At 51.7% G+C, this 27,959-nt stretch overlaps 2 protein-coding genes across 5 annotated transcripts in view; one reads left to right on the forward strand and one right to left on the reverse strand.

Moving 5' to 3' along the window:
* Positions 1-3,375: 3,375 nt before the first annotated feature.
* On the forward strand, positions 3,376-19,382 carry CLEC20A (C-type lectin domain containing 20A). The gene is made up of 9 exons (XM_047076464.1): positions 3,376-3,415; positions 6,416-6,781; positions 8,282-8,347; positions 10,242-10,607; positions 11,728-11,820; positions 12,927-13,877; positions 16,434-16,553; positions 17,339-17,424; positions 19,251-19,382. Exons 1-9 carry the CDS (start codon positions 3,376-3,378, stop codon positions 19,380-19,382), a joined length of 2,220 nt encoding a protein of 739 aa, XP_046932420.1.
* Positions 19,383-20,010: 628 nt separating this feature from the next.
* RASAL2 (RAS protein activator like 2) overlaps positions 20,011-27,959 on the reverse strand; it is a 357,686-nt gene continuing 349,737 nt past the window's right edge. For all 4 annotated transcript variants that reach the window (XM_047076953.1, XM_047076952.1, XM_047076951.1 and 1 more), the window contains exon 18: positions 20,011-25,806. In XM_047076953.1, the coding sequence (XP_046932909.1) occupies positions 25,642-25,806 (165 nt within the window). In that variant the 3' untranslated portion in view covers positions 20,011-25,641. The remainder of the gene's footprint in view (positions 25,807-27,959) is intronic.

The raw sequence follows: 27,959 nt of genomic DNA on the forward strand, positions 1-27,959 counted from the left end.
TGCTGAGGGAAATTCCATTCAAACGAAATGCTAGGAAGCAAATCTATAGCGACAGAAAGCAGATGGGTGGCTGCCTGGAGGTGGGGAGGGGGCAGGGATTGCCGCAAGGGGCAGGAGGGAGCATTCTGGGGGGTTGGTGACGTTCCGGAAGCCAAACGTGGCAGCGGTTCCACTGGTGTAAACGCGCCACAAACCCATCAAACCGTAGCCTCCAGATGGGTGCATTCTGTCGTGCGTGCACCTTAGGACACTTAGGCTGACTCAGAGACGGTCAAGAGGCATGGCTTTATCGCACACGAGAGGTCGTGCAGTGTGTTGAACCCACTACGAAGATTATTTCACTTAGTCCTCAAAGTACCGTCGTAGGAGAGCCACGATTACCCTCCTTGTCAAGGAATTAGCAACGCTGGTAAGGAATTGTTCAGGAAAACCACCCCCAGTCCTCCTGTGTGTCTCCCTCACTCTGACGCCATGGCCACACTCACAAGGCCTCTGGGCAGGGGGAGTCCCCACAACAAGCAATTCTGTGACACCAGCTCGGGCAGCGGAGGGGCAGGGGAGGCTCCTACAATTCGACTCAGCTCTGACACTGTGCACCTGCAGACAGCGTGGGATCTCATGCTTAAGGGCCCCATCCTAGAAGACCATGCCCCCAGCCCCTGCTTCGGACACCAGCCACGAGTCCAGGTTGTTATCCGTACTTCTGACCAACCGGCTATGGAAGGGAGGTTTCCACAACCCCCCTCCAGGCTCAGTTAGTTTGCTAGAGGGGCTCCGAGAAAGAAACAGTTTACTTATTAGATCGCTCAGAGAAAGAAACAGTTTACTTACTAGATCGCTCGCTGGTTTGTTACAAAAGGATGTAAAAGCCGGATAGAAGAGAGGCTAGCAGAGATGCACGGGAGCTTCTGTGTCTTCTCCAAGTACATCACTCGACTCACCAACCCGGGAGCTCTTGGATCCCCGTACTTTGGGGATCTTTATGGAAGTTAGATTATGTAGGCATGATCAGTCATTAACCCTGGAGAGGGGACGGGGCTGACAGTTCCAAGCTTTTCATCATGGGTCGGACTTTCTGATGACCAACTCCCATTCCATTCAGGAGCCCACCCAGAGTCACTTGTTAGAACAAAAGTCACCCCTATTACCAGGAAATTATAAGGGGTTTAGAAGCTTTGTGCCAAGAAACAGCAGAGACCGATATACATTTTTTTTTCTTTTTACATATTTTTCTATTATCTGACAGGACTCAAGGCACACCCGAGTTGTGCTGGGCTGGGGCACTGTGGCCACAAAGTGCATCTCTAACAAAGACCCTAGACAGCCATTAGCAGCTCACTCGGTAGGAGAACACCTGCCTGCTCTCCGGGGTGCGGAGATCCTGTCCGAGTAGTAAAGCAAGGGTGGGCAATGCGGCTTCCACTTCGGGGGTACAGATCTGGCTGGTTTGGGAGAAAAGAGGGGCGCCTGGGTGGCTCTGTCGGTTAAGCGTCTGACTCTTGATCTCAGCTCAAATCTTGATCTCAGAGTCGTGAATTCAAGCCCCACGTTGGGCTCTGCGCTGGGCATGCAGCCTACTTTAAACAAATAAAGAGAAAAGGTGTATATTGATTGTGGGAAAGTGAAGGTTATGAGCCTGTACCTAAGGGTGTGTTGGATCCAGGTGCAAACGCATTCCTACTCTGGGGGTTGGGGAAAGGAGCTATGGGGAATTTCACGAACCCCATCGCTTCCTGCAACTGTTTGTCCCTGGGGCGCTTAGGAAGCCCGATGCTCCGTATGTCTCTGTTCCTTTTGTCCCGTCACAGTCCAGTGAAGCTCATGACCCGGGGAGCGGGGCTGTCGTCCCTCGGTCATCACCAGCCCGCGGGTGCCTGGCTGAAGCCTCCTCGTTTGTTCGTGGATTCGGGACCTTGGTGTACCAGACAGAGTCCTGGGTGGGCGTGGGATTCCAAAAGAAAAAAAAAAACCAAACAGCAAATCCTCCTAAGACAAACCATAACGTTGCGTCTCTATTGAGAGGTTTTGCTGTGCTTGTGACGGACGAGCGCCTTGTGACTATGGCACAGCTCCTGCCATCTGGGAGCTCTGGATTTGCCAGAGGAAACAGAGGCAAATGGCATTTGGACCCAGAGCGCCAGGGGCGGCCTCAGGGAGATGCTGTGCCTGGCCCCAGGGCGGCAGAGGCCCCCCCCACACTCACTGTACTTCCTGGGGGTGTCCCTAGGTGCCCACCGGGAAGCCCTGGGTGCCTTGCTGGGCCCTTGCATCAGGAGACCTGAGGACACCCGGGCGAATGGCCGAGCTGCCCAGTGGGAGGGTTGGCACCATCTAGGCCGGACTGCCAGGCTCTCTTTTCTCCCTGGAGAGCGGCCCTGAGGGGACCTGGCGCAAATGTGCTCTGCCACTGGGGTGAAGTCATCGGGGGCGGGCACTGCACAAGAGAATATTGTGTCAGGATGTTAGTGCTGAAGCATTAATCCTTTTTTCCTCTTTCCCTTTGCCCTTTTGGTCACAGGGGCTGTTTGCCCTTCCCTCTGGGAAGGGTGTGAAGGGGTAGGGCCCAGAAAAGAAACTTCCAGACTCTGGTTTCCCAAAGCTTAGTCCTTAAGGGAATGGAGAGAGTTCTGGACAATAAACAGGATGTTGAGAGGGAGGGAGGAGGGGGGAGAGAGAGAGAGAGAGAGAGAGAGAGAGAGACAGAGAGAGAGACAGAGAGAGAGCTCTTCTTGGTTCCCCGGAAACAGTGCTTTAGGCTCTGGTCTGTGCTTCCTCAGGGAACCAGAGCCCAGACCGGGGGGGGGGGGGGTGCTCTGACGACACTGAAATAGGGCTTCCTGAGGGTCCATCGCCTCCACCCCATGCTTTCCCGTGACCTGAGCTTCAACTGCTGTCCTGCTACTTCCCACCATGTAGTTGTTAAGTAAGTTATTTCACTTCTCCCAGCCACAAGCTTCCTACCTGTAAAATGGGGATCCTGAAGTCTCTCCCTGGTGCTGTGGTTGCTGAGGGTGAGCAGGGAGGATAGTCCAGCAAAGGCTGGGCCACACACTCTAGTTCCTTCTCCCCTCCCCTGCCCTCCCCTCCTTCCCCCTTCCTTCCCCTCCCCTCTCTTTGCTCTTTGACCACCTGGTCCCTGCTGCTTCCCTGAAACGTGCAGAACAGGGACAGTTTCTGCTCAGTTCTGGGTGCATCCCAGCACCCCACACAGTGGCTGGCTCGCAGTAGGCACTGAGTATTTGTTTAGTAAAATCTGTCAATTTTGGTAGGAAGAGGAGGAGAGTGGAGAGCAAGGAATAAAAACCCAGAAGACCAGGCTCTGCCTCTGCCAGAGGTGAGGACTCTTCCCTCCACCGCCCGCCCTGTGCCGCCACCATGCTCGTCCGGGGGCTCCCCATGTCCCTCTGTGTCGCAGGTAAGGCCGCCCCCGCCTGTCCCTGGGATGAAGGCAGGAGGGCGCCGGGCTCCGTGCGTGCCCAGGGCTGGGGTCTGATGGAAGAAGGGGCACCTTTCCCCCGAGGTTCCCAGAGTTTGAGGTTGAAGGGGAGACGAAGTGGAAAGGAATGAATGTTTTTCAGCTGTCAGCTCAGGCGTGGTGAGGGAAGCCTCAGCCTCAGCCCCTGGCTGGGGTCCCCTCACTCCTTCCCCCTGCAAACCCTAGGCCCGGGCCCAGAACTAGAGTTCGCTGCCCTACATATAATGTCACTCATTCATTTCTTCACTTATGCATCTAACCAGTAAATATTTACTAAGTGCCTGGTCAGTGCCACTCAGACGTGGTCCCTGACCTCACCGAGCTTATGTTGTAATGGGGGGAAAAGACATTTGGCAAGAAGATAGCAAACAAGATTATTAGACGATGTGACCAGTGCAGTGAAAGAGAGAAGTGGGGTGACAAGAAGGAAGAGTCACAGGGAGCGATTGGCAAGGCAGGGGATTCTTCAGATCACGTGGGTGGCAAGGTTTCCCTGAACAGGGAGATTTGGGCTGGGCCTAAGGAGTAAATGAAATACTGCAAAGAATAAAGGCAGGAAAGGGAGCCGGGGCACAGGGAAGAGCCTGTGTGTGTGAGGAACACATGCAGGAGGCTGTGGTGGCCTCGAGAAAAGTAGGCCCAGGACTCCAGGGCTCGCAGAGTGTGGTAAGGAGCCGTGGTCACCGGTGGGAGCCCCCAGGACATGAGGAGCGGGGGTCCCCTTGTGATGGGGTGGGGTTAGGGAGTAGAAGCAGAGGGACCCTCTGGGGCCAGTGCTGTCAGCCACAGAGGGAAAATGGCGGCTTGGGCCAGGGTGGCAGTGGGCGTGGAAAGACCCGGAAAGTTCAAGAAAGTTCCAGATCTGAGGAATGACGGGATTTGCAATGCAATTGGATGCCAAGAATGAGAGACAGGGAGGGACCAGCGATGACCCCTGGGCTGGGACTGGAGATGCTGGCGTGAGTGGTGCCATTCGATGAGCTGGGAGGCCCGGGACAGAGCCCACAGGTAGGGTGGACCTATATGTGTGACTGACGCACAGTGGGACACAAACAGGGAGCCCAGCACCAGAGGCTGGAGTCGGGGACACATCAGGACACAGTGTTTACAGCCAGGGTCCCCCAAACCACGAGTTGTGAGCCACCGGGTGCAAAAGCAATTTAGTGGGCCACAGCCAGTGACTTCAAAAAATTAAACAGAATAGAGTAAAAAATATCAAAGTGAATCACATATCATAAGAGTGATTTTTTTTTTTTTCCTTTTCCCCTTCTCTGATGCAGGGATCCTCCAGCTTTTCTCAGCGACAGGCAGCATCTTGGACTCTGGTGGGTGTGACGAGCTTCGCCCTGTTTGGCAAGAGCCTGTCCTCCTGATTGTACACATTCCAGCCACTGTGTGCGCCCAGTTCTTCAGTCTTATTGTCCTCTCCTAGGGCATCTGGCGTGAGGCCGATCCCTTAAGGCCTAGGACTCCCCCCCCCCCCCCCCACCATCCTGGCACCAGACCCTTCATCCCCCTCCACCCCTGCAGGGCCTGACGGGGCAGAGTAGCCCTTGACCAGCTGTTTGTGAGGACCCCACAAGGGCATGGAGTCAGGAAGGAAGGAAGCCAACATTGAGATCTCGGGGCTTCGGGTTGGCTCTTGGGAGATGTGTGACCTGCTCATTAGTTCCTTCCTTCCTTCCTTCCTTCCTTCCTTCCTTCCTTCCTTCCTTGTTTCTTCCCTCCTCTCCCTCCCTCCCTTCCTTCCTCCCTTCCTTCCTTGCTTGTTTCTTCCCCCCCACCTTCCCTTCCTTCCTTCCTCTCTTCCTTCCTCCCCCCTCCCTTCATCTTTTCCTTCCTTCCTCCCTCCCTCCCTCTTCCTTCCTTCCCCCCTTTCCCTTCCTTCCTTCCTTGTTTCTTCCCCCCTTTCCCTTCCTTCCTTCCTTGTTTCTTCCCCCCTTTCCCTGCCTTCCTTCCTTCCTTCCTCTCTTCCTCCCTCCCTCCCTTTCCCTCTCTTCCTTCTTCCCTCTTTTCCTTCCTTCCTCCCTCCTTCCTCCCTCCCTTTCTTGTTTCTTCCCCCCTTTTCCTTCCTTCCTTCCTTCCTTCCTTCCTTCCTTCCTTCCTTCCTTCCTCCCTCCCTCCCTCCCTCCCTCCATTTCCTTCTGATGTGCTGGACACTGGGGATATAAGGATGAATGAATAAAGCTCATTCTTTGCTCCCAAGTTGCTTGCACCTGGTGGTGGAGACAGACAAACAAAAAGGTCCTTTCCCTGACAAAATTCTGATGCCAGCCCAGCAAATGCAGATCCTTGCTGTGGGGTGGGCCTGCACATCAGTGTATTTGGAAAAATCCCCAGGTGGTTTTCATGTGCAGCCCTTGTTCTGAGCCCTGCCTACAACAGGGTGGTTTTCTGCTATGATTCAGGGCCTGGCCCTGGAAACTCCTCCCATGGTCCTTGTGTCCTGGCTCTGTCCCTTCCCGCTGGGTGGCCTTGGTCAAGTCCCTTAACTCTCTGTGACTGGGTTTCCTCATTTGCAAAACAGGCATGGTGATGTCCCTCCTGGGGAGTTACTGGAAAGATTCCATGAGCTGCAGGCACACCAAGCCGTGAGGGCTCAGTCAACACGGGATATTGTTACTAAGCACTAACAAAGGGGCACTGAGCAAATGGGAAGGGTGTAGAGGATGGGGCAGAGGGCTGAGCAGTTAGCTGGGCAAAGGCAAGTGGGGAGAGAAGGACCCTGGAGAACGAGGGACTGGGGGGAGCAGGGGGTGGGGAGTGGCCAGTCCTTCCAGGCCCAGAGCGCAGCTTGTGCAAAGGCCCAGAGGCACAGCTGTGTGCGAGGGGAGAGCCCGCGGTAAGGGGTAAAGCGGGGGAAAAAAAGAGGCCGGAAGCTCTTGGGGGACCAGGGGTGGGTTGGGGGCAGCCATGCGCCAACGGCCTCTCCTGTCCCAGCCCTGCGGCTGCTGAACAGTGGCAAGACGTTCTCGAGGGTGGAGGCGACGCTGAGCTGGTCTGAGGCCCTGCGGTACTGCCGGCGGCACCACACGGACCTGGCCGACCTGCAGAGCATGAACAGCGTGAGCAGCATAAGCTCCCTCTACTCCCTCACGAGCAGCACCGAGGCGTGGATCGGCCTCTTCTTCGACGTGCGCGTGCGCGGCCTGAGCTGGTCCAGCGGCTCCACCTTCTCGGCGCCCGTGTGGAGCTCGCTGCCGGTGTTCGCCGAGGGCGTCTGCGGCACTCTGTATTCCGTATCCGTCTTCCCCAACCTCGGGGCCGCCTCGTGCACGGCGCAGAAGCCCTTCATCTGCTACTACGGTGTGTGTTCGGGTGTTCGAGTCCGGTCCTGCGCCCGCTCTTCCTCCGGGGTGGCTTCTCCCGAGCACGTGGGGGGTGGGGTGGGGGGCGGGCCCTCTCACGTCCTTCCCAGGACGAGGACGACCCGCTGCTCTCTTAACCCCGCTGCTACACGCGTCTCTGCAGCCTTGGTTTCTATCTCCTCTGTCCCTCGTTCCTCCGACTCCGTCAGAGAAACAAGTGGCAATCAGCGTGGAGAGAAGGTGAAATCTGGGCTGTCCCCTCCTGCCGGTTAGGGATTTGGGAGAAGAGGAAAAAGAAAGGGAGGAAAAAGGAAAAGCGGGTGGGGGATCCGCTTGCATCTACGCAGCAAAGGCAGCAGAATTCAGCGTTGCTCTTCCCACAGAGCACAGGTCCGGTTTTACCTCTCATGGTGGCGGGGAGAGTAGTGGATGGGAACCAACCCCTTCGGACTTTCCTGCAGGAAATCGGCGGTGCTCAAGGGCCCGGTCCTGACCCCATCTTGGCCCCATCCTGCCCCTGCTGGTCCCTCTCTGCCCATGCCACCGTCCTGGGGGGATCACACAGGGGGATAGTTACAGACCAGACGGCACTTTTCTGGTCAAAAGCGCCAACTTCTGCTTTTCTGTGTCAGCCGAAGCCCAGCCCAACTCTGTGTCACCCAAACCCCTCAAACAGGGGCACGGAGCACAGCCGGACTCCTCCCCTGTTTTCCGCGACACCGCGCCTGTCGTGGGGCCTTGAAATACAGCCCACGGGGGCGAGGCTTGACCTTCAGATTCCCAAGCCAGTAGAGACGGTCAGGAGTGCTGGATGTGCAGGGGTGGGAGCCCCTCAAAGAAAGGGCCCTGGGCGCAGGCTCTCCCCTCCTCCCTCTGGTGTCCTTGGGCTCCGCTGAGGCACGTCCTGACTCCACAAGTCCACCACCCTGGTCTTTGGGGGGGGGGGAGGGTCTGCCCTGCCCCCACAGTCAGTTCTCAACACAGAATGAGCTCTTAAAAATACAAACCAGGTCACTCTGCTCCAACACATTCAATAGGTGGCTTAGCACTTAGGGTCACGTCCCTTTTGAGGCCGACCAGGCCCTGCCTGACCTTTTTGGCCTCATCTCCTCTCCCTGCCCCTGGCCACACTGGCTCTCTGCTCCTCAGACACACGCTGCCCTTTCCCACTTAGGGGTTTGGCCTTCGCTCTGCCTGGGGATCTCCTTCTACCACTTTGCAAGGCTGGCTCCTTCATATTCTCTTCAAAAGCCAGGATCCTGTTTGTCTAATTTCTGCTGTTTTCCCCGGGCCCAGAACAGTGTCTGCCACAAAACAGGGGCTTTCTCTGTCTCTCAGTCTCCCTCTTTCTCGTCCTGTATATATTTCTTTAATAAATGTCACAGGGATGGAGAAAGCTGTTTACCCTGGAGCCCAAGGCATCTCCTGGCTTCCGCTTGGTTCCCGGTGCCTGCAGAGGTTCCCTCCCCGTGACGCACGCTCTGTTTCTGTTTTCCAGACCCTGCTGTGGGGCACCGCACCCCCACAGAGCCCGCTCTCAGCCCAACCTCCTCTCCAAAGCCAGGTACGCACCTGGGAGCTCTGCCTGCTCTCTGACTTGTCCACCTGGGCTGGTGGGCAGGGTCATGCCACCTGTGTCCCCTCTGCTCCTCCCTACCCTTGCCTGGCTGAGGGATCCTCTGGCTTTGCTGTCCCCGGGCTGAACCCCGTGGAGAGAATCAGTCCGGTTTTATTATTCAGAGGAACCCAGACAGGGAAGTGACTTGCTCAAGGTCTCCAACCAGAGAGGGGCCGTTAATGGCCCAGGCTGCATCCCAGCTCTGGTGAGGCCCCCGCTTCTGCGGTGGGTGAGGGGGACTTCCCTTCTGATATTCCTGCCCTGGAATCTTCTGTTTTTAATTGTTTTTTAAGTTTATTGATTGATTTTGAGAGAGACAGAGCGAGCAGGGGAGGGGCAGAGAGACAGAGAGAGAGAGAGAGAGAGAGAGAGAGAGGGAGAGAGAGAATCCCAGGCAGGTTCCACACCGTCAGAGCCCGATGCAGGGCTGGAACTCATGAAACTCGAGATCACGACCTGAGCTGAAACTAAGAGTCGGATGCTTAACCAACAGAGCCACTTGGGTGCCCCCTGCTGTATATTTTTTTAAACTTTCTTCACATCAGGTGTAAAGAATCCATGACAAAGGGAATACACTCCCCACTCCCTCTGCTTTATGGAGCCGGTTTTCCGCACGCTACGAAATACAGAGCTGTAGAGTGACGATGGCTCGGCGTCCAAGGTGGACCTCGTCTGAATCTCATCTTGCCATTTAATACGGCATGAGTTTGGGCACATCATCACCAACACGGGCCCCCGCTTTCCCACCTGTATGATGAGGTTGATAGCATCTACCTCTCAGGATTATAATGAGGATTTAAAAACATGACGTCTGCCACATGCATAGCTCGGGGCTGGGGAGTCCTCGCTGCATAGAGGATAGCTTTAAAAAATCAGTTTAGATAGGGAAAATGAGGGAAACATCAGGCAAATCTTGCCGGGCTTAGGTGAACCAGGATGTGTCAGAGAGTTTGGGAGGCCCTATTTGAATCTGAGGATGTGGCTCTCTGTTCTGCAAATAGAGGTGTTTCCTTCATCGGGTCTCTGGAATCAGTCCCTCAGGATCTGGCACCACATCCTTTCCCAGTCCCACTGTTTAGAATCAGATGCGTGGGCTTGTGTGCTACAGATGAGACAGGCCTGGCAAGAGGCCGTCGTGGGGGGTCGGCCCAGGCCAGCCTCCCGCAGAGACGGGGGAGGGAGGGTGCGGGCTATGGGAGGCCGGCATCCCGGGCTGTCTGAGCCCCGCTGGAAGTCGGGCCCACTGGGATGGGCACGCTCTGTCTTTTCCCTGGCTCTCCAGACATGATGGATATCACCCCCCGTCTCTATCCTGCCTTAGCCCTGGAGCCTCCTGAGAGCCAGCGCCATAGTTAGAGCTGCTGCAAATCACAGATGAGGCTGCCTTTAAAGTAGGATTGTCCCATTTTCCTCCTCACCTCCCCATAAAGTGTCACTACCTTTTAATCAAGTCCTAATTATTTGCACGCACGGTGCGAAACCAGTTGCATACATGGTTTCATTGAGGCCTTTAAATTAGTCTAGGTGCTATTATCCCCATTGTGCAGATGAAGAAATGGAAACTCAGACTTAGCTTGTAAGGACTTTAGCCACCAGCAGGGCTCTTCATCCCCGCCTTTCCTAATTTGCATTCTCTCGGCTGCTGCCTTGATAGCCCATCCATTCTCCCAATGTGGTGTTTAGTCTGCCTATGAAATGGTGGGTTTCCTCAAATCCAACACCCAGGGACCGGGACAAGGGCCCGAGTCAGACCCGAGCTCTGTCCCAGGGGAGCAGTGAGGCTTGGTCTGTCAGAGATCCAGGACCTCAGGCCTGCGGTCTCCCTGTTTTTTGCCCCCAGCTGTGGTCCAGATTGGCCGACAGACCTTCATGCGATTCGACCAAGAAATGACCTGGCCGGAGGCCCTGCGGTATTGCCACAGCCACCACACGGACCTGGCCGACCTGCAGATGGTGACCGACGCGGCGGGCAAGGAGGCCTTGAAGTCCATCACGAGTGAGATGGAGGCCTGGATCGGCCTCTACTTCAACGCGACCTCTGGGTCTCTGAGCTGGTCGAGCAACCTGGGTGCCAGCATCCCCACCTGGCTTCAAGTGCCCGAGCTGGGGACGGGACTGTGTGCGGGGCTCCGCACCTACGCGCGCTACTCCCCCCGAGTGTATTCGTTGGCCTGCTCTTCCCTGAGACCCTTCATCTGCTTCTATGGTGTGTGACAGCCTGTCCCCACGGGCCCTGGGCTTACCAAGGATAGAACAGGATGGGACATGGGTTTATTGAGCAGCAGGAGACACTGAGGTTGGACCCAAGGAAGAACCTCTAGACCCTGAGGGTAAGAGGAGCTTCTGAGGGAGCTTGAAAGGAGGAGTGGAGTCCATCGAGCCTCAGGGCATTAGCAGTTAGCAACGGTGATTAGGGTGATTAGTTTTCGGGCAATGCAGAGGTTCAAAGCATGGACTTGGGAATCTCACACGGGCTTTACCATTTGCTAGAAATGAGGCGCGTGGCATCTCTGAGCCTCCTTTTCCTCTCCTGGAAAATATATTTAACAAATGGCTTCGGAGACTGAATGAGAATGTATAGAACAAACCTAGCAGAGACCCTGGCACAGAGTAGGCGCCCAGCACATGTTAGCGGTTGTCACTGTTGTTGAACTCTAAGTGCACGTGAACCAGAGGCCTGCCTGGCTATTCTGGATCTTGTGTAGAGTGTGTCCTCAGCAACAGGTGCGTCCTGCCTTATCCTTTTCTTCTCTTTTTTTTTTCTTTCTTTCCTGCCTTCTTCCCTCCCTCTCCCCTCCCTTCTTCCTTTCCAGTCTTCTTTACTTTTTGTAACAGCTTTACGGGATATAGTCCACATACCTTAAAAATCACCCTTCTTAAGTGTCTAACTCAGTGGCTATTAGTAGTCACAGGGGTGTCCAGGCGTCACCACTAATTTTAGGACATTTTTGTCACCCCGAAAGGAACTCCTTGTCCTCGAGCAGTCACTCCCCATTCTCCCTCACCCTCAGCCCCGACAGCCGCTAATGCACTTTCTGTGGATCTGCCTGTTTTTGGCTGTTTCTTTTGGTGGTTTGGATTTGATGAGAATGGGGATCCTTATCTACCAAGGAAGAATGATGGTCCCTCCCTTGCAGGGCTCCTCTGAGGATTAAAGACCCGGCAAGCCCCCGCCCGCAGCCGGCACACGCACATTCACGCATGCACACTGAGCTGGCTGAGATGGGCAGCTGGTGGGGCTGCCGGCAGGCCTTAGGGGAGGCAGACCTGGGGGCGCTCTGTGCCAGGTCGGCCCTGTCCTCACCACTCTCCTTCCTTACTCACAGACCCTTCCGTTGGGCACAGGGAGCCCACAGCTCTCCAGCCATCCTTTCACGCTCCCTCCTCAGAAGTGGCCGTGGAGACAATGCGCAGGCCAAGTACGTGCCTGTTTTCGGTTCTGTGTGGGTGCTTTGGACCTGTCCTTGGCTGGGTCCCAAGGTCTCGGGGTCTGAGAGCTGGAGAGGTCACCTGCATGCCCCGTGGGATCCGCCCAGAAGAGGATTTTCCAGCCCACCCCCACCCCCTGCAGGGCCAGCTGGAGTTGGAGAAGGGGGACTCAGTTGCCATCAACCTCCCTCTTTGACCTGGGCCACTAACTTGCAGTTCCAGGGCGGGAGGCTCAGGAGAAGCTGTGTGGCACCCCCAGTGAGGTGATGAGGGCCAGCCTGGGAGACAGAGGGGAAGACTCTGGGCAGTGCTCCTGAGAAGCCATCAGAGAGGCCTTTGAGGTTTAGCATCCAGAGGGGGAACCACAAGAGAGGTGCCTGTCGAATCCATTGTGATTCTGGGCTCCTCTGGGTGGAGAAAAGATTCCAGATGAGTTGTTGGGACTATGTGTGGGGACATGTTGGGAAACACAGTGATCGCCCTCCTACAGCATTTTTAAATTCCTGAAACATCTTCACAGCTATTACCTAATTTTCCTTCCCAAGAGTTCTGAAGCTAAGTAGGGTAGTTGAGGGCAGAATCACGGTTCTCCTGGCTTTGTTGCAGATTCCTATATCTGACAAAGGTATTCTTGCCTTTTCTGAGGACACAGAGAAGTTAGGGAACTTGCTGATAGTTGCACAGAGCTTTATTTATTCTGGGGACACAAAGAAAAATCAGGGGCCGCTCTCAAGGAGCCCAAGGTGTTGATAGTTGGTGTTGTGTGTATAGGCACAGGCATAATGGGGACATAGGAGGGGAGTGTCTCAGTCCCTGTAATCATCTGGATTTTCTGGAGGAAGTGATTCTGTTTGTGTTTTGGACCACGAGAAGGAATTAGCTTGCAAAAGGGAGCGGGGGGAGTGCAGGTAGGAGCTGCAGGTGGGGTGCCGTGCTTAGCGTTGAGCGGGGACACCCTGATCCTACAAGGAGAACTCCCTGTGAGCTGCGAAGGAACGTGGCCCTCACCCTGACGGCAACAGCGCCAGGGCCTGGGCCTGTGGTCAGATTCGGTAGAGAAACTGGGTACCATCCTGTCCTCTGCTTCCCACGTGAGGTCTAACCTGGCCCCTGTCTGGCCGCCCCAGGCCGGGCTCAGCCCGGTCGGCACTGGGAGCGCAGGGCCAGGCGTGGAAGAACCGCAGGGCCGCCGCAGGGCCCCGGGAGCCGCGCGCCCCGCGCGCCCCGCCTCGGCCGCTGGACGCCACCCGTCGGGGTCCTTGTCCCACGGCCCGGGCCTGGTGGGGATCCCGGGCGCGGGGCGCCCCTCGCGAGCCTTCTCTCCTGCCGCCGGGACCAGCGCCCGGCGCGGCTCCCGCAGCGAGTCAGCCCCGGGCCCGCCGAGTGCGCCCCCCGCGCGCCCCGCGGCTCCCCAGCCAGGGGGACGGATGCCCCGCGGCCTCCGGCGCAGCCTGCGCGCCCCGGGGACTCCTTACCCCGCGAGGAAGGGGCCGGGACCCTGCTGGTAACTGTCCAGGGCGCGACCTTGGCCCCACGGCCCGGGCCTCCCCGCCGAGAGCGGCTCGCCGTCCGGGGACGCTGTCTATCCCCCCCGGGGGGGGGGCGGGGAGCCGGGCCCGCTCTGGCCGCCACTTCGAGCCCCGCCACCGTCCACGCGTCCCCGGAGGTCCCCGTTACCGAAGGCAAGTCCGCGACTCCGCGGGAGGCAGCAGCGGGCCCCGTGCCACACTCCACCCCGACGTTCCGCTCACCGCGCTCCCGGAGCGGGCAGCCCCCAGCCGGCCGCACGCGGGGAGGACGCCTGGGAGACGGCTAAGTGAAACAGGTGCCCGCCCGAGTCGCCGCGGGTTGGGGACGCCACACCAGCCAGGCCCCGGCGCCCGGCTGCTCCTCTGCGGTGACAAGAGCCTGAGGCCCCATGCCCAGGCTGCAGGCCAGGAGGTTGAGGGCGGGGTCGTGTGCTGGGCCACAGTCTCCCTGCCCTGGCTGCATTCCTGTCCACTCTACGGGTGCAGCCAGAGCCAGGGCACCTGCTCAGCCTCACTGGGTAATGATTTAAGGGGCGGGGGGTGGGGGGCGCGAATCCAGGGGAGAAACAGGCTATTTGGGCTGTAGGAGTCTGATAGCCAAGGGTTGGAATGTTGACCCTACTACTGACAGTGTGGCCTTAGGCAAGTTTCCTAACTTCTCAGAACTTCATTTTTTCTCATCTTTAAAGTCAAGAAAAATACCAGTGTCACGAGCTATGGTCCAGTGCCTGGCATCTGACAGATGCTCAATAAATGGCAGTTATACTACTCTAATCTCAATTCACTAGTGAGATGTTTAGTGATTCATTCCATCTCCCGCCTCTGTCCTTACTCGACAGACGGGGCTGGCCTCGTTCTCGTTTTATTAATTATAAATGATTATGAATGATCAGATTATGAATTATTGAGATTGTGGAATCTCACAGGGCAGGGGCTGTCTTGTGCCTCTTTGTATCTTTCCCAGGCCTTGAACAGTGATTTACACGTTGGTGGATGATTGAATTCAACAGTCACTTCCTGAGTACTGGTTTTGAACAAGGCATTGAACTGAGGATACCAAGGAAAGCAGGACCTGTTTCCTGTTTTTAAAAGAGCTTAGTCTAATAGGGACTAATAGAGACAACAGTCTGATAAGTGCTGAGCCAGAAGTGTGACCTGAGCACCTTGGCAGGAAAGTGACTCATTCATTTTGCCTGGAAAGGTGGCGGTAATTGGACAAAAAGCTCATGGAGGATTTTAGGCAGCAAACACTAGAACATTCTTCCTGGCAGAGGGAACAGCACAGCAAAAACGAGTAGGTGTGAAAACGTGTGGTTTGGGAATGAAAGCAGTCTGATGTGACCAGAGTGTAGGTCACGTATTTGGGGAGGGAGTGACAAAGGAAGAGGGAAAGAGGGACAAATTCTGAAGGACTTGACCTTGCAGCAGGTGGAGGCATCAGAGGTTTTCAGCAAGCGAGCAAAACGCTCAGAGCCGTAGTTGATAGAAGCAAGGTGGCTATAATGACAGGGGACAATGCTTGTCGTGACAGGGCGTTAAAGGGACAAAGCGCGGTTCAACATTATACATGTAGTGCACTCAACGGCACACGGAAGGGAAACCCCCACCTGTGCTTAGCAAAAAAGACTGGACGGAAATGTGTAGAAATGTTGACAGTGGTTACAGTCAGGTGATGAGACTATGCGTGTTTCTCCCATTCTGTGTGTCTGGATTGTACAAAGTGATTCATTTCACCAGAGGAATGTGCAGTGCTTCGGGCGGGGAAAGAAGAGGGCATTTGGAGAGGAGGCCAACCAGGAGAGGAGGGGCAGGAAGGGCACGTGTGGGGCCGGCAGCGTGAGGAGGGGCGCGAGGGAATTGGTTTTAGGCTGTTTGCAAGTGATGTTAACTGAAGAAATATAGATGCAAACACATTTTTAAAAAAAGCTCAGCTTTGTTCACTGAATCACAGAAATCCAAACTAAAAGCGAGATGAATTTTTAAAACGACTTAATTTTTACTTACCAGCCGGGCAAAGATTGGAAGGGGTGAAAGTGTTGATGGGAAAGTGGAAAAATCAACGATCCTAGGCACTGGACGGGAGAGCAGACTGGAGCGGCCCTTCTGGCGGCGTGTCTGTTCTGAGATGGAAATACCCTCTCAGACAGAAGCCCTGTTTTGGGGAATTAAGAAATAATAGTACGAGGTGCACACTTACATATGCGTCCTCCACACAGAGCTCTTTTATTGCAGCATTATTACAGTGAGAAGTGGAGGCAATCTAATGTCCATTGAAAGCAGATGGGTTAAGTTACGGTACATTCAATGAAATACTATGCAGCGTTTAAAGAGAGTAAGGTAGATCTTTATGCATTCAAATTATAAAACCCAAGTGTGTGAAGAATATTCTATAGCAAACTGTTAACAGTGGTTGCCCCTGGGTCAGGGGAGGGGATACTTTTGTTTAAATATTTTACAATAATATACCACAAAAACAATATGATCGTTCCATATTTGGAAAAAAAAAAACCAAAAAAGACCTTTGCAAGGCACCGACAGGGGTTTGGTGACTGGACAGGAGAGGGAGTCAGAGAGCAGCTGAGGACCCTGGGGTCTCTGGGCCTCAGGAGACGGGCAGCCACATAGGGGAGAGGAGGTTGTTGGGGGGAGGCTGAGCTTGGTTTTGGAATACCTTGAGTCTGAAGTGCTGCTTCTTGATGGCGACGTTAGGGGTCCCTGACTGCCAACGGTGGGGGCTCCGGGAAGCCGGCAGAGCCATAAGGGCATCGGGCCCCTGGGGTGTGAAAGAAAACATCTGCCCCTGGGAAGAGTTCTCGTAATACTGCCCAGGCGACACAAGTCCTGCTGTCAGGGACGCTCTCTGGGGGACGATAGGTAACAACGCAGGGGCTGGGTGCGTGAGCCTGTGGGGGCGGGTCAAGGTCTGGCCGGGACGGTCGGTCTCTGCAGCGGCTGTGTGCAGAGCAGTGGGTGGCTCTCCGTGCCTGTCTTCTAGCTCAGGGGCAGCCACCAATCTCAGACCACCCTGCTCCCGGCCGTATTTGCAATGGCTCCTTTATTTCCCCCTCCTATAGCTGTGACCACGGGAGGAAGTGGCAGTGCCGTGAGAGAGACAGCCGCCGCCACTCAGGCCCAACGCGTGAGCTCACCCGAACACCCAGAGTCTAAAGGCAAAACTCCGGCGCCAGCATCAGGTAACTGCCTCTGGTCACCAAGGACCCGCTCCGAACAGCGGAGCAGTTAAATCCGGACGGCCGCTCCTTAGCACAGGGCACCCGAGACCTTTTCGTGAGACAGCATCAAGTGCAGGGAAGGGAACCGGAACAAAAGGAACAAGGACGGGGAGCCTGGAGTTAGCGACCTGACTGACTACTGTTAAAGCTTGGGGAGCAAGTATCCTCCCTTCAGAACCTCCTCTTCCTCAGCTGCAGAGGAGGTGTAGTAAAAACTACCCTGCCTACATCACGGGGTTGTTGCGAGCCAACGATGAGGTATTTATGCAGTGGTGCGTCATAAACTATAAAATGCTCTACAGATACAGGGCAGCCCTGTCACGAGGCTGCGTGTAGTTCCCGGGAAGATGACAGCGGCTCGTGGCCCAAGGCTGAGCGTGTTTATTGGCTCAGAGAACCTACTCAGGGCTTTCCGGGGCAGCGTTGGCCTTTAAAATGTGGGCCCCGGGATAGGTGAGTATTTCCAGCGCGGTGCGGAGTATCTGCTTAATGGATTTGTTAAAAGGAAGGGGGGAAATACAGGAGAGACAGAGAAGGGGAGGACTACCTGGCCGCAGCCACTGGCTGGTTAGTCCTAATTGTGGCTGAGCATCCTCCAGCCCAGCAGTTTCTTTCCTCTTCCTTTTTGAAATCCTAAATCTCTGTGCAGCATCTGTGGTGTCCAGTGGGCAGTCCTGTTGAGAACCTCAAGCGTCTGACGACAATAGGCTAATTTTCTCTGAACCAGGCAGCCCTTTCTTTTTCAGGGCAGGTCTTTGGAATCCTGAAAGCAGATTTTACCATCCCGGCTCTCCTGGACCCAGAAGATGTGAAAGACCAATTTTTGAGTGAGGTGAGACTTCAGACCACCCCTGCTTTTGGTCAGATGGCTTGACAATGCAAGGCGACACTGTCAAAACCAATAAACCTGGAGAAAAAGCTTGGGAACATTAGCTCCTCTGTTCCCACTGCTGTTCCCACGCTGGCTCACGGTGACAGGTTGGTGCCTGTGCTGAGACTTTTTCAGATCTTTTTCTTCTCTCTGTAACATGTTTCTTGAGCTGTTTGTTTGTTTGTTTTAAATGAAGACAGCGTAATCAGAAGGACCTGTATTGGGGTCTGGCTTTCTACTTGTTAGTCGTGCGACCTGGGGCAAGTAATTTAATCTTTCTGAATATCAGTTTTCTCACGAATTAGGGCCAATGAAACCTAATTCATATGGTTGGTATTAAGTGAAATATTCAAGATAAAGTGCTTAGCAAATTAGCACGTAGTAAGTGCTCAATAAACACAAACATTAGCTATTATTACCAGCATCACTGTTGCTCATCCGAATACACATTTGTTCCAGGCTCCCCACCCTGCCCAGTCCTCTGTTCTTTTAAAGTATTATGAGATGGGACATTGTGAAGAGGAAGAAGTGTTCCTAAATACTGCAGCAAAAGCTTGAAGCACGTTTTTCAATTATACCAGAGAATGATCGTTAAGATGTCAGAGTTAGAGAGTTCCTTACAGGTCATCTAACCAAATCCTGATGTTACAAGAAAAGAGACTGGCATTTATCTGGTAGCTCACTGCAGTTTACTCACAGGCCAAAGAGATAGCACCTGGCAACTCATTCTAAAACCTCACAAGCTCGTTTCTAGAAAGAACGGTGGTGTGCGCGTGCGTGCGTACGTGTGCGTTTGCGTGCGTGCGTACGTGCATGCGCGCGTGCACAGGCCCCTCCGGGGCCCTGGGGAGGAACGAGCGAGCTCTCCGTGCGTTTCGCTGTTGAAAGAGGAACAGGTGCAAATGATGCAAATGATGCAATTGGACATCGGATCGTTATGTTAGAAGTTCAGTAAGACCGCAGTGCCCAGTACTGGGTTTCCAAAAGTCAAGGACTCTTTTTTTTTGGGTGTGGGGAGGGAACCAAACCGGAAACCATCTTCCTTCTCTGCAAAAGTAAAGCCAATAATGGGAAAATTGGGGTCAAAACGGGGATCTGGCCACCTCTGTTGGAAAGTATCTGTTCCCTACTAATGGGGACAATTTCTGCCTCACAGCTTTAAAGGGTGGAAATGGTGGCAACCATGTGTGTGTCGGAAGGTAGAGTATATAGCATTAGTTTGAGCCGCATTTTAAATTGCAAACAGAAGGCAAGGAAACACACCTGCAGCCAGCTTCCAGGGACGGGGACAGAGAGACATTGTAACAGACGCACCCAGTGCTCAGGGCTCAATATGCATTAGTGGTTGTTAACCCCAGCTGAAGTTACTGCCTGGAGAAGTGGGCGGGGAAGCCCAACCCCAGTCCCTAGAGAGATCAGTGACCTGGTCGGTGGTGGGGCTCAAGAGGCCTCTTTTCTGATTTCAAAGTTCAGTAGTGATTCTGATAAATGGGACTGAGAAGCACCGGTAAGTCATTTGTTTCAGCCCCGTTTGTCATCAGACTCTCTGCACCCCCCCTTGGAGGGGGTGGGCAGTGGTGGTGGAGGCGGTGGTCCTCGTGTCCTAACACAGTTGATTCATGTACCTTCCCGTTGGGGTAGGTGCGATCCTTCACAGAGACTGGTGGGGGGCGGGGGGCGTAGGTAGGAAAAAGAAAGGGTATGGCTGGTCACAAAGGGCATAGCGGTGGGCAGTTTAGGCCGGGAGGTCACAAGACAGCAACGGCAGTTTCTCTCTGATGTTTCAGATCCGAGAAGTCTTAAAGCTTACATTAGGTCACGAGCAATTCAGATTGAAATGGGTTGGCTTTGAAGTGAACAAAAAACAGCCCATGTCGGCAGACCCGGAGGCTTCTCACACCATCTTCTCTGGATTTTGAGTGACTTGCGGTCTATGATGCTAGCAGATGAGAACATACGTTTGTTCCAGGCGCTCAGAAATAACTCCGGATATACGAAGAGGTGACTACAGAGCTACACCTGTGAGGAAAAACTGGCCTCCCTGGATTTTATAGGGTGCGGGAGGTAAGCAGAGGAAGATGGAGGCGTCTGGGAACAGTAACCTTGAGAATGACAAGCAAACAGGAACCCAAACCCCAACGAAACAACACCAGTCCTGAAACAAACCGCATTCATCTCCCTGGAGAAGAAAGAGAGGACAGTGGTGGCTGAGAAGCTGAGGGAGGCCACACTTCCGGAGAAGCGGAGGGCACTGTCTTCACTAGCCACCCGAGCTGTTACGGAGACCTCAGGCTGTCCGGAGTGAGGAGCTCCCCGAGGGCATCCTCGCAATACGACACATTAATGGTGGGTTTGTCCTCCTCCATCCGAACTCTCTTTGCCTGTCCGGTGGGAAGTTCTCCAACACGTTGTCCTCAATGCTAAGACAGAACTTCAGAAGAATGTTCCCGTAAGCACGTCCTTTCTGGTTTTTCGCCAGGTGTTCTAATCATCCAGATACATGCTCGAAGTAAGGTGGTAACATGTCAAATACAGTGGCAACTTTAGTCTGAAATGTTTAAAGTTAAAGTTTATTTGTATTCTTTGTAGGAATAGCAATAAAAGACCTCAAACGTATCTATATCTGTACATGTACAAGAACCATCAAAAAGTATTCACAGAACAAAAATAAATCTTCTTTAGAACAAACCCAGGTAATGAAATGCAGATATGGATCTCACGTATGGAATAATCTAAGTGCTACCGGCACAAAAATATGGCTTTAAAAGTAAAATAAAATCTTGGGTTTTGTTTTTCTAAGGTGTATTTCTCTTTCTTGAAATAAAAAATAAATTATTTAGAGCTATCATTGTAAAATAGTCATGTGCATTAACACATTCTTATTAAGGCCCTGGAGATGAAGAACAAAATCAAATTTAGAAGGTAAAACTCACAGGTGTGATTCAGGTCAGTGTGCTGTGCCGTCTGCTCGAGTTAGTTTTAATGCAACTAGGAAATAGCTAAGCACCAGTCAAAACTCAACCTTTAGTATTTATCTCGGAAAACTTTTCTGCAGGATGGTGGTCATTGAGTCAATTAGCACTCAACCTTTTGGTGAACTGGGAATTCAGAATTTTCCCTTGGGAGTTTAGAAGTGACCTAAGTACAATATTTAGACATAAACCTTTGTACTCCCTCCCACAGACGATGGAGGCCCCCAAAATACAGCTTCTGTGGAAATCTTTCTACAACAACAGATAAATCTGGCTCTAGGTCCCAAACCAAATCATTTCCTAGTGAAGCATGAGAGCATCTGAATGAAAAACAGGAAATGAATAGGAAATTACGATGCATGCTGAGATAGGGGCAAATGACCACTTTGCTTTCCTGGGGTGACACCAGATTTGCCAAGTCTTGCCGGGTTGGTTCCTCAAATACCTGAAGGTAAACTGATTAGGAACCAAAGCTGCTTCCTTCTGGATCCTGCTCTCAGATCGATCAGTGACATTCAACTTTCTTTCCATCCCTCCCCGTGGCATGAATGACGATATCTGCGTCAAACCAGATCAATTTCAAGTCAGTTGAACTCACATACACACATAACACATAGCATACCGTACGTTTTAAAGAGGAACGAACCACGGTTATAACGTGTAACAAAGGAGAGCAGAAAATCTAAAAAGCTCAAGAAATTCTGAGAATCACTGCTCCGTAAGTGATTAACATTCAGAAAATGGAAGCCCTAGGAATTGTGTGTTTTGGGTTGGGGGTGTGTGTGTTGTCTACAGAGATTGCCTTTCTCATCCGTGTATTTTAAGATCAGGCAAAGGATATCAGTTCTGTTCCCTTGAACCTTTGGGCTACCGAAAGGCTGCTATACATGAGTCCCCTTCTGCATCATGTGTGTTCCTCGCGCTCTTTCACTCTTCATAAGATATTTATTCTATCTCATGCAAATTTCATCACTTTTGTCCTTGCTAAACTCAAGAGCATTCATAATTGGGTCACGACAAGAGGATGCTTCTAAAACTAATAACACTCACTCAGACACGGAAAGAGATTCTACTTAAAAATTCAACACCCAACTTATCTTGCTTTTAAAAGACTAGTAAAATAGGTTCTTTCAATTGACACATTGATGAAAACAAAGTATCCCAAATTCTTGGCCCTTGGGTAGGGGGTGGGAAGGCAGCTCTTTACCGCTGGGGCAAGCAGGAGATCTCACACCGGACTTGAGAAGGGGAAGGGGAATGGAGAAGCAAGTCCCTTTGGTTTCCACACTCCGTAGGAGGAGGTGGCCCCCATGCGCGTATCTGACGACGCACTGAAGCTGTGGCACGGGCTCGGGAACCGCTGGGCCAGGCCCAGTGACAAGTCTAGTCTGGGCTCAAGGTCACATGGGACTTGGGCAATCCTAAAGAGGGTTCCTTCCCCAAGTTCAGTCCCACGACCAGCTTTCTCAGGAACTCCAAACTGAACATGACTAGAACTTAACCTAGATGGAAAGCAAAGCAAATACTAACGCAAACTCACTTGATGGCCACTGTCTTGCTCTGGGACTTCCAAAGAAGAACTGCTCCCAACCTGGGGTACCTCTGAGGACACAGTGAGAGCCAGGGGCCGAAAGAACCACAGATCCGTAAACAAAGGCTGAGGCCGACTAAGATCTGGAAAGCTTTACTTCTAAAGTCCAGCTAACTCTCAAGGTCGTACACCAGTCAGAGACTCCTGCTTTTTCTTTCCCTGTCCAACACCATCACGGGGAAAGGTGGAAGCCATCCAGAGAAAGCTACTTAGGACCAACTCAATACTGAGTGAAAACAACAAAAGCCCAGAGCAGCCCGATTAGCTCATTTTTCCACATTTTCCTTACCAACAGGCTGCCCCAGGCTCCAACGGTACCTTGGTGCGAGTGCCTGGACCACAGTGAGTGCTCAAGTGTTTGTTGTAGTTACCTAGGTGTCATCTCCTGGGGCCGTGGGGTACATTGCAGAGACGTGGGGTATACGGTGACTCGATGGGAATGTAACTCTTTCTGCTGCTTCGGCCCAGGGAGCCTGTTGCTCCAGGGACGTAAAAAGGGAGTGTGAAAGCTCTTTCCCTAATTCCTAAGCCCACACTGTCCTTGTTAATAGCCAAGTCCGGCTGTCAGCTAGACAAGCACTTGGCAAGCACGTCACCTGAACTCCAAATTCCATTCAGCCACGGTCCACGCCGCACCCTGCAATGTGGTGACGTGGGGGTGGAAGGCAGAGTGGAAGACACTGCTATCTCACTCCGCCCACGCCCTCCTCCCAGTAGAGCAGAAGTACGTAGTTATTCGGGCCGAAGCAAAGCCGATGAAGCAATACCTCCGTAAAAATGACCTGCTATTTGCTGCCGTCATCCATACCTACGTAGAAGGTCTTTCAGAATAAGTTCCACAGATTGCAGCTTCTCAGAAGAAATACTCAGAAAAATATTTGGATAGGAACAGGCTCAAAGGATACTCTGAAACTTAACATCTGGTAATAAATCTGAACTTCTAGCTGACTTCCAACTTTTGTTTCTTACTCTTTTTCTCTTCATTCAAGATAACCTGGCAATAGAGGGCTGCAAAATTTTTCCAAACGCTTTGGGCATTTAATCTTCCCAAGTAGGCAGCCCTCTAAGGAGTTCCCACAATGCCAGCAAGAAATATGCACCATCAAAAGCACATCTGATTTTTCTGTGTCGCCCCCAGCCCTCCAGTACAGGTAAGCTTATCCGCCCTCCGTAAGCCTTAACCAACACCTCAGAGCTTCCACACCTCAATGCAAGACATCACCCAAGTTACATACTTAAGGCCACTGAAACTGACAATTCTTTTACCAGGCTTTCTGCAGCACAGTCGAAGGCTTTTATAAAGAAAGGATGAAACACGGCTAGAGCTGAGAATAGCCATGAACAAGGCCACCTACGTTTACATCCTTCCTGCCAACAAAGGGTACGTCTTCAGAGTTAGTGAGATTTTTTTTTTCCTATGAAAATAAGTGACTTTGACCACAGTGTGCCTGCCCTAGGCTTAGAGGGAGGAGGTGAGACTATATAAAATAACTATCAGAAGATAACCAGGTGCCAAAGTGTGGGGACATGAAAACCGCACATCAGATAAGCGCATGAGCAGCCTGCCTTCCATCTCTGACCAGCAGAAACGGGATGATTGTGAAGGGAAGTGTTTTAAAAGGCTGTGGGTTGGGGGTGGGGGGGGGGAGGGGGCGTGGGGAGGCTGCTGAGACGCAAGCTCCAGCACAGAGATCCACCTGGGCCCCGGGGACTGTGCTCAAGAGGTGCGGATGCGAGCCTGGGGCACCGTGAAAGGGAGGCTATTCACAGACGTGGAGTCTGGGAGTCTGGGCTTCACCCAAGAGAGGACACGATACACGTTCTCTTGTTTCCTTATGATATTCTGTTATGTAGAAAAACTCACTCCATGCATATGGCTCCCTCACGTCTTTTGTTTTTTTAATCTTCCTCTCCTTTTTTCCTTTTTAAAAATTTCCTTATAGTTCATAATTTGAAACAAACATCATTAACTTATTTGGGAAATGTTGCTTTCTCAGTATAAAGAACTGCTTAGATCTTGCTTAAGGAGACTCAAAAACCCTTTTACATTGTATCTGACAGCGGAGAAGGCATGAACTTTCCTATTTGTGCAGTTATATGTACATATGTGTGAGTATATATGTATATATATTTGTATACATAATGTCCGTTTTAAGACACCACATTCCATACTTCTGATAATCAAGTTTGCATTCAAGATGACATTTCACACCTCGGGAAAAAAGGGAAGTAAATGAGCTTCCACGACGGTTTCTGTCCCACAGTGAAGCCAAGGATGACAAATCGGTACAACAGAGTCATTATTGCCACATCTACGAAGAACACGGGAGAACAGCTGGAGCGTGCGGTCCTTGCGCTTTTCGTTTTCTTATTGTGTACGAGTTATCCTGACTTGTGTGAGAGGGCGATGCTTTGGGTCTGGATTTCCTTTCCAAATTTCAGTGAGGGAATTAGAACAAGCCATTTAAGAGCTAACGACTGAGATAAAATTACCCTGCCCAGAGATTTGCTAGTACAATGGATAAAATCTTTATCCCAAACAAAAATGAAGTTACAAATAGAAAAGCTGTTTTTTCGTTTTTGTTTTTTAATAGGAAATAGTCAGAGATTCCTGCTATGGTATGATTAGCCCTTTTCTGTGTGGAAGAAAGGGTGTTTCTTTTGGATGGCTTATGGACAGCATATTGGGACAACCTCTCCAGGGGAGAGTAAACCCTGTTGTGATGACTGCTCCCACCATGGGGAGGAGAGGGCAGTGGGTGGTGCAGATGAAGACGATATGCAGAGACACGAATATTTATAGTTCTGTAAACTCTAAAGAGGAAAAAAAGAACACCCTTTATTACAACTGGGGTTAAAAAAAAGCCCCCTATCTAAAATGGAAAATTCCCATCTGCTTTAGGCAGAAGGAAATAAACATCAATAGGAGTTCAGTAGAAATCACTCCTAAAGTCCGGTTTTGATGCCACAGCTCTTATCTGTGTTTTCCGAGACAGCGCATTCCCAAATCAGATTAGCCGTCCGTCCGGAACCAGTCTTGGGTTGGCCAATGGGATAAATTGTTCTGTTTGGTTCTTGGTATTTGCATGTTCTCCTACAGGACAAGGGGGCCAGAGTGGGGTTTTGAGACTGGCAGGGGAATCCCTGAAAAATCCATTCTGACGATATCCTATGTCTATCAGATAGACACTCGGTCTCTACCTACTGAGCCCCTGGGCTCATTTCTCACTCACACATCGTTCCTACTTTTTCCTCCTCTAACAACTGCAGTGCTTTCAACAAGAGGAAAACAATAATAAAAATAGTAATAATTAAAAAGGTAATCTACATTATTAACTTCCTTTTGGTATATTACAGTGGTATTTTCTGTACATGGCCCAGAACTAAATTCCCTATGTACACAAGAGACATGGGGGGAAAGCGTCGACCTTGGAAGGCTTAGCCTTCTGCCCTGAAAGACAAGGTTCCTTCTTCATTCAAGAGTTTCTCGCCACTCTGCTGTTTTGAAGTAGCAACATTCTGTAAACCTGGTGGGGTTGGGGAAAGGACTGGGGACAGGAGAGCGGGGAGATTTCCTTCTGTCTCCTCCCACAGTCTGTCTATTCACAGAGCCCGTCAGCAGCTGCTGTTTTTGAATTCACCATTCTCCGTGATGGAAAGCTTGGTGGGGTTGGTGGGGGAGATGCCATTGCGGACCTGCACACTGTATCGCTCCTTCACTTGGGTCAGCGCGCTCATCAGTCTGGTGTTGGCCGAATCCAGGGACACGATCCGTTTTTCCTGCAACACACGAATCGGGGCTTTATTCGGGCTACATGCAGGACATCACGGCGTGATGCTCCACTCAATGACTGTTCTAGTACTTTCTATCAAACAGCAGTACGCATGATGCTTCCCAGACAAATGGAACGTCTCTGCCTCTTTCTGCACACGACTCAGGTTCAGCTTCCCTGAGCCCAATGGGTCTGTGTTCATTTTCTCTCGTTTTTTTCCTTTCAGCACAGCAGGACTGGTTATTAATAATCCCTCGGGACACCGGGACGATGTGAAAACGACACCATGTGTTACTGCAGACGGTGCAACAGGGTGTCAAGCCGCCTTAAGGTATTCAGTGCTTTGGGCCAAAATTAAAACGAGGAGATTAGGTGGCAAAGAAAGAAGCACCAGAGGTTTCATTTCACAGAGGAGAAGTGCTGTGTGCTCTACGGAGCTCGGCCCCCAAAGAGGGCACACCAGTCACATTTGGAAAGAATTCACGTTGTGCTCAAAATTAAAACGATACATGGTGGCAGTTTATAGTCACCAACAAAGTGAGGACGCAACAGCAAGAGGAGAAAAAGCAGCCAGAAGCTCAGACTGAGGGGTCGTTTGAATATGGGAAGGGAGATGTGGCCGAAGGGGATGCCGGAAACATAACACATGGAAACAAACAGAGAACACAAGCTCCTAGACTCATTCCAGCTCAGAGTTACTCCAGGAAAGCTTCCCAATAAGGAGACTGCTTTCATTTTACTTTTGAGTCTCTGGGGGAAAAATGCCTCAGAACCAATATTTTGGAACCAAAGATTGTTGACTATATACACTTATATAAAAAAAAAAAAAAACAAGGGGGGGGAAAAAGGGCCCCCAAAATATGGCAATCTAAAGGAAAGCAGGCTCATCTATGTTTAAAGAAAAAAAAATCACCCCATCAAAATATTATCAGTCTCCCAAAGATTAGGAGAGAAACCCTAATCTTAGTTTCAGCAGGTGGGTAAATGAGCCCAGAACCTTTCCAACATGAAGTTGTCATTTTCCAGAAAAGGGGTTAAGGCTGAGAAGGGCGATCTACACCTACGTCCATGAAATTAAAAAGAAAAAACGTGTGAGGAACGACCCCCCAAAGCCAAAAGGAGCTTTCCTATCCCGGCAGTGTCCGAATCTACCCCGGGGAAGGGGAAGTGCGGTAAGGCCTTCGCTGCAAGGTGCAGGGAGGATCAGGGAAGACGGGAGGGCTGAGGGTGGGACACTGCTCCCTGTGCTCCCGCAGCAGCTACCAGGGCCAGCGGGGGTGCCGAATGTCCACCTGGGGGAAGGGACAACGGCATCAAGTTATGTTCCCCTTTCATCTCCTGCTTTGGGGGTAGGGCAGCTGGGCTAAATGGTTTCAAAAGCATGAAAAAATGAAAACCTTGTTATTATCATTAAAAAAAAAATGTCCTCCTTTTCCCTGATGGAGATCTCAGGTGGTAAGACACATAAAATCAGCATTATTAGGTCAGCATTCATCTAGTGTAAGATTCTTTTTATTTTGGGCGGGTAACTCATTTTCAGGGTGGGCAAACTCAAAGAAAGAAAGATCTGTGAGGCTTAAAAAATAGTAATTAAAAAAACAAACAAACCATAGTCCATGGAGTTTCTGGGATAACAAGTACAGATCTTTAACAAGCCAGAGGGGGCACCTGGGTGGCTCAGTTGGTTGAGTGTCTGGCTTGATCTCAGCTCAGGTGGTGAACTCAGGGTCGTGAGTTCAAGCCCCATGTTGGGCTCCATGCTCGGTGTGGAGCCTACTTTAAAAAAAAAAAAAAAAAAAAAAGCCAGTAGGTAAGGACTGGCCAGGGGTTACCAGGGAGTAAAGAGTGGGGACCAAATATGACATTTCCCTCTGATGGTTAAGAATCATCTCTGAACAAAATACTGGTCAAGAGTATCTTAAAATGATTAAAAAAGAAATTTCAGTATTAAGATAAATTATAAGGCCCGAATACTAAGGAACGTAGGATTCTTCAGGTTTACCCCCAAATATATGTCTTTTTAATTCGTAAAAAGTTATTTGATCCTTAAAGGGTCAAAAAGAAGGCTAAGAAGGGTTGCAATTATTTATTTCCTACAAGAGTAACAGCTGAAGCCAGATAACCCCCTGCTGAAAAGCTGAAAGTTTCCAAGTGGACAAA

This window comes from Lynx rufus, unplaced genomic scaffold (genome assembly GCF_022079265.1).
Source record: "Lynx rufus isolate CCGP_SWC_20201006 ecotype Redwood Valley unplaced genomic scaffold, mLynRuf1.p SCAF_15, whole genome shotgun sequence".
Classification (NCBI taxonomy): domain Eukaryota; kingdom Metazoa; phylum Chordata; class Mammalia; order Carnivora; family Felidae; genus Lynx; species Lynx rufus.